This window comes from Macaca mulatta, chromosome 3 (assembly GCF_049350105.2).
Source record: "Macaca mulatta isolate MMU2019108-1 chromosome 3, T2T-MMU8v2.0, whole genome shotgun sequence".
NCBI lineage: Eukaryota > Metazoa > Chordata > Mammalia > Primates > Cercopithecidae > Macaca > Macaca mulatta.
The window spans coordinates 72,076,983-72,089,566 of NC_133408.1; the positions used below are offsets into that span (position 1 = coordinate 72,076,983).

A 12,584-nucleotide genomic window follows, 5' to 3' on the forward strand; every position below is an offset into this window, starting at 1 on the left:
TTGTGATTGGTAAAACTTGTTTTTATTTTTTTACTTTATGTGATTTTTGAATATCCTTTTTTTTTTTTAAGAGACGGGGTCTCACTGTCACCCAGGCTGGAGTGCAATGGCGCAGTCACAGCTCACTGCAGCCTCAAACTCCTGAGTTCAAGGAATCCTCCCATCTCAGCCCACCAAGTAGCTGGGACTACAGGTGCGTGTCACCACACCCAGCTAATGTTTTTATTTTTTGTAGAGACAGGGTCTTGCTGTGTTGCCCAGGCTGGTCTTGAACTCCTGTCCTCAAGTGATCCTCTTACCTTGTCCTCCCAGAGTGCTGAGATTACAGGCGTGAGCCCAAATATCTTTTTTTTTTTTTTTTTTGGACAGAGTCTCGCTCTGTCACCCAGGCTGGAGTGCAGTGGCGCGGTCTCAGCTCACTGCAAGCTCCGCCTCCCAGGTTCACGCCATTCTCCTGCCTCAGCCTCCCGAGTAGCTGGGACTACAGGCGCCCGCCACCGTGCCCGGCTTATTTTTTGTATTTATTTTTAGTAGAGACGGGGTTTCACTGTGTTATTCAGGATGGTCTCCATCTCCTGACCTCATGATCTGCCCACCTCGGCCTCCCAAAGTGCTGGGATTACAGGCGTGAGCCACCGTGCCTAGCCCAAATATCCATTTTTAATCAGTACTTTTGTTTAAGACTCTATTGTTATATTGGAGGAAAAAAAAAAAACCCTTTGTAACATTTCATATATGACAAATCCCAAGAAGTAAAAAAAGGACTTTCAAGGCCCCAGGGCTTCAGGAAGTGGGAGTGGGCTCATGGGGTGAGGACACTGTGCCTAGCACTAAGCAGAGTCTTAAGCCTGTTTCTTGCCTGGGGCTGTTTATGCTTCAACACAGTACCTGAAATATTGGGTATTCCAATATCCAAGAGGCAGAACTGCAAATTCCACAAATCCATTCTGACACATGGATAAACTTTTATTGATATACCAAAGAGAAACCAATATTCACCGAAAGCTGCCGAATCCATCTTTCTAAGAGTAAAGGTGTTTGTTTGACTCTCCACACTTAAAACACTTTGTATGAAATATAGCTAGGAATATACAGAAAGAATTCAGATTACAAAACTCTACAGGAAATCAATAGTCATCATATAATACTGGAAATACAGTTAAAAAAAAAAAAAAAGCGATCTTCTAGGAGTCCTAACTGTAGTTTAAAGTATTGATCATCTGTGCCAACTCTCTATAGCAAGTGGTAATAGGCAATTGTAAGCAAACAGTATCAACCTGTATCACTTGTAAAAATCCATCCGAAGGTGTTCGGAGCTGTGTGACAGTGGATGTTATTCTTCCAGCTCTCCCACCAGCTCCACAAAATCAGTGATATACCATTTGGCGTTATCCTTGACTTGTTGCCTGATCACATTTCCTCCAAATCCAATGAAAGCATCCTAAGAAGGAAGAAAAGAGAGAGAAATTATTCTTATTTTTATTTATTTATTTATTTATTGGAGTCTTGCTCTGTCGCCCAGGCTGGAGTGCAGTGGCACAATCTCGGCTCACCGCAACCTCTGCCTCCTGGGTTCAGGTGATTCTCATGCCTCAGCCTCCTGAGTAGCTGAGACTCCAGGTGTGCACCAACTTGCTGGGCTACTTTTTAAATTTTTTTGTAGGGTCGTTCTATGTTGCCAGACTGCTCTCAAACTCCTCCTGCTTCAGCTTCCGAAGTGCTGGGATTACAGTTATGTTCCACTGCACCCATCCAATTTTGTCGTTCTTTTTTTGTTTTTTGAGACAGGGTCTTACCCTGTCACCCAGGCTGGAGTGCAGTGGCACAGTCATGGCTCACTGCACCCTTGAACTTCTGAGCTCAATTGATCCTCCTGCTTCAGCTTCCTGAGTAGCTGGGATGACAGGTGCACATCACAATCCCTGAGTAATTTTTTAGAGACGGAGTTTTGCCATGTCGCTCAGCTGGTTTTGAACCTCTGTGCCTAAGCAATCCTCCCAAAGTGCTGGGATCACAGGCGTGAGCCACCACTTCTGGCTGATTTTGTCATTTCTTGAAAACGAGATTGGGAGCTCCCTGAGAAATCTCTTCATTTTACTTTTATGTATTCCTCATTAAACTAGTAGCCCAATGTTCATTACTTAGACAACTCCAACAGTGGTTATAAATTATCTAAGCTAACAATAAAAATACTCAAAGGTGGTTGGGTGTGGTGGCTCACGCCTGTAATCCCAGCACTTTGGGAGGCTGAGATGGGTGGATCACCTGAGGTCAGGAGTTCGACACCAGCCTGGCCAACATGGTGAAACCCTGTCTCTACTAAAAATACAAAAAATTAGCTGGGCGTGGTGGTGGGCGTCTGTAATCACAGCTACTTGGGAGGCTGAGGCAGGAGAATTGCTTGAACCCAGGAGGCAGAGGTTGCAGTGAGCCAAGATCACGCCATTTCATTCCAGCCTGGGTGAGAGAGCGAGACTCTGTCAAAAAAAAAAAAAAAAGGCCGGGCGCGGTGGCTCACGCCTGTAATCCCAGCACTTTGGGAGGCCGAGGCGGGCGGATCACAAGGTCAGGAGATCGAGACCACGGTGAAACCCCGTCTCTACTAAAAAATTACAAAAAATTAGCCGGGTGCGGTTGTGGGCGCCTGTAGTCCCAGCTGCTCGGGAGGCTGAGGCAGGAGAATGGCGTGAACCCGGGAGGCGGAGCTTGCAGTGAGCCGAGATTGCGCCACTGCACTCCAGCCTGGGCTGGGCAACAGAGCGAGACTCCATCTCAAAAAAAAAAAAAAAAAAGGATTCAAAGGCTATGTGTGGTGTGGCTCATGCCTGTAATCCCAGCACTTTGGGAGGAGGCCAAGGTGGGCAGATCACCTGAGGTTGGGAGTTTGAGACCAGCCTGGCTGGAACTTTTTATTTTTATTTTTTTTGAGATGGAGTCTTGCTCTGTCATGCCCAGGCTGGAATACAGTGGCGCGATCTCGGCTGACTGCAATCTCCCGCCTCCCGGATTCAAGAGATTCTCCTGCCTCAGCCTCACGAGTGCTGGGATTACAGGCGCCCACCAACATGCCTGGCTAATTTTTGTATTTTTAGTAGAGATAGGGTTTTGCCATGCTGGCCAGGTTGGTCTCAAACTCTTGACCTTAGGTGATCCGCCCATCTCTGCCTCCCAAAGTGCTGGGATTACAGGCATGAGTCACCTTCGTGCCTGGCCAAAAAGGTTCCTTTGAACCCTTTTTCTTTCATCATTCACAAAGAGTATGAATTTTTTTTTTTTTAGACAATCCCTATTTTTAGATCTCAGGAAACTAGGAGTAAAAACTTCAGCACTATATATATATATTTTTAAGATGGAGTCTCACTCTGTCATCCAGGCTGGAGCACAGTCACGCAATCTCGGCTCACTGCAACCTCCACCTCCTGGGTTCAAGTGATTCTCATGCTTCAGCCTCCTGAGTAACTGCAATAATAGGCACCATCACCACTCCCAGCTAATTTTTTTGTATTTTTTGTAGAGATGGGGTTTCACCATGTTGCCCAGGCCGGTCTCAAACTCCTGGCCTCAGGTGATCTGCCTGCCTCAGCCTTCCAGAGTGCTGGGATTACAGGCATGAGCCACCGTGCCTGGCCACACTATATTTTGGTGTAGTTTTTCTTTTTTTTTTTTTTTTTGAGACAGAGTCTCGCTCTGTCGCCCAGGCTGGAGTGCAGTGGCCGAATCTCAGCTCACTGCAAGCTCCGCCTCCCGGGTTCACGCCATTCTCCGGCCTCAGCCTCCCGAATAGCTGGGACTACAGGCGCCCACCACCTTGCCCGGCTAGTTTTTTGCATTTTTTAGTAGAGACGGGGTTTCACCGTGTTAGCCAGGATGGTCTCGATCTCCTGACCTCGTGATCCACCTGTCTCAGCCTCCCAAAGTGCTGGGATTACAGGCTTGAGCCACCGCGCCCGGCGGGTGTAGTTTTTCTTACATTAGAATGACATAACAAAGGCAAAGCCCTATGTGAAATGGACCCACTTGATATTTACGACACTTGCTATATATAGTATTTGATTTTTTATATATATATGGAGAGAGAGAGAGAGAGAGAGGGAGAGTGCACATGCGCGCATTGATTTTAAAATGCTTAGAAATAAAATCCCTGGCTGGGCATGTTGGCTCACACCTATAATCCCAGCACTCTGGCAGGCCAAGGCAGGAAGATCGCTTAAGCCAGGATTCAAGATTAGCCTGGGCAACATAGTGTGAGACCTCATCTCTACAAAACATAAACAAAATTAAATAGGTGTGGTGGCATGCGCCTGCAGTCCCAGCTACTCAGGAGGCTGAGATGGGAAGATTGCTTCAGTCTGGGAGGTCGAGGCTGCAACGAGCTAAGATTGCGCCACTGTACTCTGGCCTGGGTGACAGAGCAAGACCCCAAAAAATAAACAAAACCTCTGCTAGTCTCAGAAAATGAAGTTAGTTCAGAGGAATAAAATGCCGTGGTGGCGTGGGATGCAGTGGCGCACACCTGTAATCCCAGCTACCCAGGAGGCTGAGGTGGGAGGATCCTTTGAGCCCAGTAGTTCAGGGCTGTGATAAGCTATGATTGCACCACTGCACTTCAGCCTGGGCAACATAGCAAGACCCTGTGTCCAAAAAATAATAAATAAGTAAATAAAAAGAAAATGCTCTGATATGTTACAGATAAATCATATAATCTCTGCAAGCCTCAGTTCCCCTATCAGTAAGAAGAACACAATATTTGGCCAGGCATGGTGGTTCACACCTGTGATACCAGCACTTTGGGAGGCCAAGGCAGGGGAGATTGCTTGAGCTCAGGAGTTCGAGATCAGCCTGGGCAATATGGTGAAACTCTGCCTCTGCCAAAAACACAAAATCTTAGCTGAGTGTGGCAGAATGCGTCTGTGGTACCAGCTACTTGGGGGGCTAAGGTGGGAGAATCCCTTGAACCCAGAGGGCGGAGATTGCAGTGAGCTGAGAGTACACCACTGCACTCCAGCCTGGGTGACACAGTGAGACTCTGTCTAAGAAAAACAAAACAGAACAAAACATAATATTTGACCTCACAGGGCTGCTATGAGGATTAAATGAGGTAATGTATGAGGAACTAGTATATAAAGTATCAAATGATGTTAAAATCTCAGTTATGAGTTGTTGATGGTATTATTTGGGGAAATGAAACCAACCTATTGAGCACACACCTAGGCTAAAAGATGGTGCCCATACTACAGGGATAAGGCATTGTTAAAAGTTTTAAAAGGTTTTTAGTTCCTTATTCATAACTTTTCTTGGGTTTGCATAAAGTTGACAAAACAAGATTCAATTTTTTATTATTTCATTTTTATCTTGTAATCAGAGTTGTTTTTGTTTAACTCCTGTTTTAAATCTTACATAGTTCTAAATCAGCTGTTTTTATTTTATTTATTTATTTTGTAGAGATGAGGTCTCACTATGTTGCCCAGGCTGGTCTCAAACTCCTGTGCTCAAGTGATCTGCCTGCCTTGACCTCCCAAAATGTTGGGATTATAGAATAAATCAGCTGTGAAAACAAAAGTACGGCCGAGCGTGGTGGCTCATGCCTGTAATCCCAGCACTTTGGGAGGCCAAGGCAGGCAGATCACCTGAGGTCAGGAGCTCAAGACCAGCCTGGCCAATGTGACGAAACCCCATCTCTACTAAAAATACAAAACTTAGCCAGCATGGTGGCATGTGCCTGTAATCCCAGCTACTTGGGAGGCTGAGATACCAGAATGGTTTGAACTGGGAGGCAGATATTGCAGTGAGCTGAGATCATGCCACTGCACTCCAACCTGGGCAACAAAGGGCGAAACTCCGTCTCGAAATAATAAATAAATATATTAAAAAAACAAAAGTACAACCTGCAAAAATATTAGCATCCTTAATACATACAGCAGGAGGACAGGCTTCCATGTCTGTGGCACCATCTCCAATCATGATTATTTTCTTAAAATGAAATTTTTCCTTTAAAAGTTTAATCACTTTTCCTTTTCCACCAGATTCAGCTGTTGGCTGTGTCTCATCAAAACCTGCATATTCACCTTAAAAGAGCAATAAAAACAAGGTTAAAGACCCACAGAAGTATCTTACCAGTGACAGCTTTCTGCATAGATGAGATCTTCACTTAAATGTCACTGAGAAGGTTAAAAATGGCCCTGGGTAAAGTCGCACAGCCTGGAGCTCCACACCTGTTCCTGGGAATAAACAAGCTTTACTTTTTCTCCTTTTATGATTATGATTATGATTATAGAAATGGGGTCTTGGCATGTTGCCCAGGTTGGTCTGGAACTCCGAGGCTCATGTGATTCTCCTGCCTCGGCCTCCCAAAGTGCTGGGATTACAGGTGTGAGCCACCACACCCAGCCAACCTTTGCTTTTAAATTACAAATATCAATTGTAGAGATGACCTCTATTAGGTCATAAATACCTAGGGGTGAATTTGTTGTATCCTTCAAGCTTCCAGTAATTCTCAAACTTTGTTGAGGTAGCAGAACACCATACAATAGTAATATATCAAATTAATTAATAATTTATTTATTTTTGAGACAGAGTCTCACTCTGTTGCCCAGGCTGGAGTGCAATGGCATGATCTCCGTTTACTGCAATATCCGCCTCCCAGGTTCAAGCCATTCTCGTGTCTCAGCCTCCCAAGTAGCTGGGATTACAGGCGCATGCCACCATGCTGGCTAAGTTTTGTGTTTTTAGTAGAGATGGGGTTTTGCCATGTTGGCCAGGCGGGTCTCGAACTCCTGACCACAGATGATCAGCCTGCCTCGGCCTCCCAAAGTTCTGGGATTACAGGCGTGAGCCTCCGCACCCAGTCTTAATATATTAAATTTAAAATGTTAATATATTATGTCACCCAAAAGGAAATTCCAGCTTATTTCTGATCAATTATTTCTGTTGTTACAGTAATTACCACACTCATTCTTGACTTCTTTTTTCAATGATCTCTATCTCTAGACCACTCAAGAATGTTCTATTAACATGCGGTGGCTCGTGCCTGTAATCTCAATACTTTGGGAGGCGAGGCAGGTGGATCATCTGAGGCCAGGAGTTTGAGACCAGCCTGACAAACATGGTGAAACCTCGACTCTACTAAAAAAAATACAAAAATTAGCCAGGCGTGGTGGTGGGCACCTGTAATCCCAGCTACTCAGGAGGCCGAGGCAGGAGAATCGCTTGAACCCAGGTGGCAGAGGTCGCAGTGAGCCGAGATCGAGCCACTGTACTCCAGCTGGAGCAACAGAGTGAGACTCTGTCTCAAAAAAAAAAAAAAAAAATCACTCTCAGTCACCCCTTGATATAACTGGAGATCTGAGATAATATAACAACTGTAGCAACGCTATGGACCAGAGAGGGGACAGGAGGCTTCCCCAAGGGCTGTAGTTCAGTAATCCGTTAACAAAAGTCTCCCTTTTAAAGTCTCTGTCTTGTTGTCTTTTTTTTTTTTTCTTGCTTTTAAGACAGAGTCTCACTCTGTCACCCAGGCTGGAGTGAAGTGGCATGATCTCAGCTCACGCAGCTTCATGTGATTCTCCTGCCTCAGCCTCCTAAGTAGCTGGGACTACAGACATGTGCCACCACGCCCAGCTAATTTTTGTATTTTTTTTTTTTTAGCAGACTTGGGGTTTCACTGTGTTGCCCAGGCTGGTCTTGAACTCCTGACCTCAAGTGATCCTCCTGCCTCAGGCTCCCAAAGTGCTGGGATTACAGGCGTGAGCCACCATGCCCAGCCAAGTCTCCTTCTTGAGTCTAAATTGCTTCAAATGCATAGAAGCTCCCATAAAGTTGAAATATAACATACAGCAAAGTAAGTCATAGGGGCTATGTAGGAATTAATGTTTCATGAAATGCAGACATTTATGTACAGACAGGTGATGTTATAGATAATAAAGCTAGGATAGGTGATGACCTAAGTCTATTTTGCTGAGCAAAGGGTACCAAAGGGCAAAAGACATCAATTAAGAGGACCATTCATCTCAATATTTAACTCTGATGTGACTGTTTAAGTTTCATTCCAACAGACATTACCCAGAATACTGAATAATAGAACTGCTAAGAAAGGGAATATGTTACCATTAACGTCTTACCGTTAAAGTAGAATTTCAGCCTATTGGCAAATACATTGGTTCCTGGGATATTGAGCTTTGAAGCAACATGCTCTACAATACTCCTAAAGCCACCAGATATTAGGAAAACCTGAACATTTCGCTCCTGTAGGCGACTTACCAGCTCCCTGCAAAAATAATATACAAAATACCAAACACTGAGTAATACAAAAAGAAAAAAAAAAAAAGGAAACATGAAGAGGGAACTAAGATATATTTTATTCTCCTGAATGCATTTGCCTGAGGTATATATATATATTTTTTTGTTTGTTTGTTTGTTTTTTGTTGAGACGGAGTCTCGCTCTCTCGCCAGGGCTGGAGTGCAGTGGCCGGATCTCAGCTCACTGCAAGCTCCGCCTCCCGGGTTTACGCCATTCTCCTGCCTCAGCCTCCCGTGTAGCTGGGACTACAGGCGCCCGCCACCTCGCCCGGCTAATTTTTTGTATTTTTAGTAGAGACGGGGTTTCACCGTGTTAGCCAGGATGGTCTCGATCTCCTGACCTCGTGATCCGCCCGTCTCGGCCTCCCAAAGTGCTAGGATTACAGGCTTGAGCCACCGCGCCCGGCCTGCCTGAGGTATATTTGACAAGGTATATTGCCTGGGGAGTTAATGTTTTATATATGTTTTTCTTTTTCTTTTTTTTTTCTTTTTGAGATGGAGTCTCGCTCTGTTGCCCAGGCTGCAGTGCAGTGGTGTGATCTCAGCTTACAGCATCCTCTGCCTCCAGGGTTCCAGCAATTATTCTCCCTCAGCCTCAAGGGTAACTGGGATTACAGGCACCTGCCACCACACCCAGCTACTTTATTTTATTTTATTTTATTTTTTGAGATGGAGTCTCGCTCTGTCACCAGGCTGGAGTACAGTGGCGCGATCTCGGCTCACTGCAACCTCTGCCTACCAGATTCAAGCGATTCTCTTGCGTCAGCCTCCCAAGTAGCTGGGACAACAGACGCAGCCACCATGTCCAGCTAATTTTTGTATTTTAAATAGACACAGGGTTTCACCATGTTGGCCAGGATGGTCTCCATCTCTTGACCTTGTGGTCCGCCCGCCTTGGCCTCCCCAAGTGCTGAAGTGCGAACCACCACGCCTGACCAACTTTTTTTGCATTTTTAGTAGAGACGGGGTTTCACCATGTTGGCCAGGCTAGTCATGAACTCCTGACCTCAGGTGATCTGCCCGCCTCAGCCTTTCAAAATGCTGGGATTACATGCATGCGCCACCACGCCCGGCCTTATATATGTTTTTCTAAATGCACTTAGAAATCAATGGGTAGAGTTTGGCTACTTCAGGAAACCATTCCAGAACTCTACTCTGTCCATGGACCCAGAACAACACAAGATGAGGACAAACAAGGAAAACTTAGGTTTTCTGTGGAGAAAGAGGAAAGGCAGAAACAGACAGGACCACACAACCAGCCAGACAAGACCATGTGTAAGTACCAAAAGAACCACACAGGCTACGCCTTTAAATCCAGCAATTTGGGAGGCCGAGGTACAAAATCACTTGAGGCCAGGAGCTTGAGAACAGCCTGGGCAACATAGCAAGACCCCATCTCTACAAAAAATATTTTAAAGGCTGGGTATAGTGGTTCAAACCTATAATTCCAATATTTTGGGAGGCTGAGGTGGGAAAATTGATCATTTGAGCCCACAAGTTCAAGACCAGCCTGGTGAACATAGTGAGACCCTGTGTCTACAGAAAATTTTAAAAAAATAATTAGGCATGGTGGTCTACATCTGTAGTCCCAGCTACTTAGGAAGCTGAAGCAGGAGGATCCCTTGAGCCCAGAAGGTTGATGCTGCAGTGAGCTGTATTCATGCCACTGCACTCCAGCCTGGGTGACAAAGCAAGACCCTGTCTCTCAAAAAAAAAAATTTTTTTTTTAATTAGCTGGGCATGGTGGCATGCACCTATAGTCCCCACTACTAAGGAGGCTAAGGTGGAAGGGCCACTTGACCCCAGGAGTTCAACGCTGCAGTGAGCCATGACTGTACTCCAACATGGGCAACAGAATGAGACGCTGACTCTAAAAAAAATAATAATAGGCCGGGTACAGTGGCTCACAGCTATAATCCCAGCACTTTGGGAGGCCCAGGCAGGCGGATCACTTGAGGTCAAGAGTTCAAGACCAGCATGGCCAACATGGTGAAACCCATCTCTACTAAAAATACAAAAATTACCCAGGTGTGGTGGCGGGGACCTATAATCCCAGCTACTCAGGAGGCTGAGGCAGGAGAATTGCATGAACCTGGGAGGCAGAAGTTGCAGTGAGCTGAGATTGCACCACTGCACTCCAGCCTGAGTGACAGAGTGAGACTTCATCTTGAAAAAATAAATAAAAATTTAAAAAATAATAATAAAATTTAAAAATAAAAATGAAAATAAATAAATCACCCAGAGGTCACTCTAAAGCAATAGTTAGATGCTCTCAGGAGGACTTGCCCCCCAACACTGGTGCTGAAATACACCTGGAGCAGGGGCTCCTCTTACCTTATGCCGGGGGTCAGGTGTGGGGGGTGCTCTGCTATGAGTCTCTGCACCTGCTCCCTAGAGGGCTGGATGAGGGCTAAGCGCTCTGTGAGAGCAGATTTGAAAGGCACTGCCCCGCCCATGGCTCGACGTGTCCTAGGAGGGAGACCCAACAGTCAGGCCAGCCAGGTTCGCTGTCCTCGAGGTTAACATACCTTACTGCCCCAGGCCTGCACAACATCCACCGACAGGAAGATGCTACCAAGAGCCCCACTGTACAACAGACAGGCTTTGCTGCTATGAGAGCAAGGCCTTGGAATAAATTTTCGAAGGACTGCTTGAATATAACACTAACAGGCCGGGCGCAGTGGCTCACGCCTGTAATCCCAGCACTTGGGGAGGCTGAGGCGGGCGGATCACCTGAGGTTGGAAGTTCAAGACTAGCCAGACCAACATGGAGAGACACTGTGTCTACTAAAAATACAAAAGTAGCCTGGTATGGTGGCACACGCCTGTAATCCCAGCTACTCAGGAGGCAGAGGCAGGAGAATTGCTTGAACCCGGAGGTGGAGGTTGCGGTGAGCCGAGATCACGCCACTGCACTCCAGCCGGGGCAACAAGAGTGAAACTGTCTCAGAAAAAAAAGGAAAGAAAAAGAAAATAACATTAAAAGGCCAGTGTGCAGTGACTCATGCCTATAATTCCAAACACTTTGGGAAGCTGAGGTGGGCGGATCATCTGAAGCCAGGAGCTTGAGACCAGCCTGGCCAACATGGCAAAACCCCATCTCTACTAAAAAAATGCAAAAATTCGACGGGCCTGGGGGTGCGTCTGTAATCCCAGCTACTTGGGAGGCTGAGGCAGGAAAACTGCTGGAACCCGGGAGGCAAAGGTTGCAGTGAGCCGAGATTGTGTCACTGTACTCCAGCCTGGGCGACAAAATGAGACTCCGTCTTGGGAAAAAAAAAAAAATGACACAGTGCATGACTGGGGGACTGGGACTGCAGAGGGAGATGCCCAGCTGCAGGGCGGGAGGGCAGGAGGGAGGGAGGGAGGGACTCTGCTCCAGGATCCACTAAGAGACTCTGAACCTTTACAGGGAACCACTAAGGCCACACTTTAAACCATGACACAAAGCCACTGGACACCTGGGTCCCGCTCCCCAGGCCACCTTCTTTGGTTAGTGATGGTCGTCATTCCCCTGATCAAGCTAAGAACATGTCTTATCCATGTTTGTTTATTATAAATATTTATATAAACGAATGAATATGTCAAATTAAACTCTAAGGGATGAAAGAAAAAGCCTAGTGCTCATGTTCCATAGCCAGGGTCTAGCACTTCATCCAAAACAGTCACTCTTTAGAAAGTCTTTATCATTTCATAAAGTGGATAAATGCTATCCCTACATTTCTGACACCGCATCCTCAACGCCACAGATTTTGGCTAGCTCATCGATTCCTTCTTCTCTAATGACGGTGCTGTCAACATCAAAACATACAGCATCTGCTGAGTAGAACAGCTTCCTTAGCTCTGAGTGGGAGACCATTGTTGGAAGAATTTTCCTTCTACAAGAAAAAAAGATAAATGTATTTAAAAGATAAATGTATTTAAAGACATCAAATACAATTCTGAAAAGATCCCACCTTGCCTACTAAGCCAATCTAAATTGTGTCGAAGTCAGTGCAGGCCACATAAGAGTGTACTCACGGATTCATTTGTTTTTCCTTTTTGTTTACTTCCCACACTACACCAATTTCTTCTTTCTTCTTTTTTTTTTTTGGTGGAGTCTTACTCTGTTGTCCAGGCTGGAGGGCAGTGGTACGATCTTGGCTTACTGTAACCTCCACCTCTCGGGTTCAAGTGATTCTTGTGCCTCAGCCTCCTTAGTAGCTCAAATACCTGTGCCTCCTTGAAGCCTTCTTTCTTTTCTTTTAGTTATATATATATATATATACACACACACACATATATATATA

The 12,584-nt window shown here is 45.7% G+C and overlaps 1 protein-coding gene across 32 annotated transcripts in view; it reads right to left on the reverse strand.

Moving 5' to 3' along the window:
• Nucleotides 1-945: 945 nt before the first annotated feature.
• PSPH (phosphoserine phosphatase) overlaps nt 946-12,584 on the reverse strand; it is a 43,536-nt gene continuing 31,897 nt past the window's right edge. For 21 of the 32 annotated variants that reach the window (XM_028845752.2, XM_028845756.2, XM_028845751.2 and 18 more), the window contains 5 exons: nt 12,015-12,173; nt 10,630-10,764; nt 8,118-8,263; nt 5,917-6,065; nt 946-1,441 (listed from right to left, as the gene is read on the reverse strand). In XM_028845752.2, the coding sequence (XP_028701585.1) occupies nt 1,334-1,441; nt 5,917-6,065; nt 8,118-8,263; nt 10,630-10,764; nt 12,015-12,154 (678 nt within the window). In that variant the 5' untranslated portion in view covers nt 12,155-12,173 and the 3' untranslated portion in view covers nt 946-1,333. Of the gene's footprint in view, nt 1,442-5,885; nt 6,066-8,117; nt 8,264-10,629; nt 10,765-12,014; nt 12,174-12,315; nt 12,537-12,584 lie in introns of those variants that run through there. The other 11 variants (XM_077996710.1, XM_077996708.1, XM_077996707.1 and 8 more) reach the window with 5 other exon arrangements.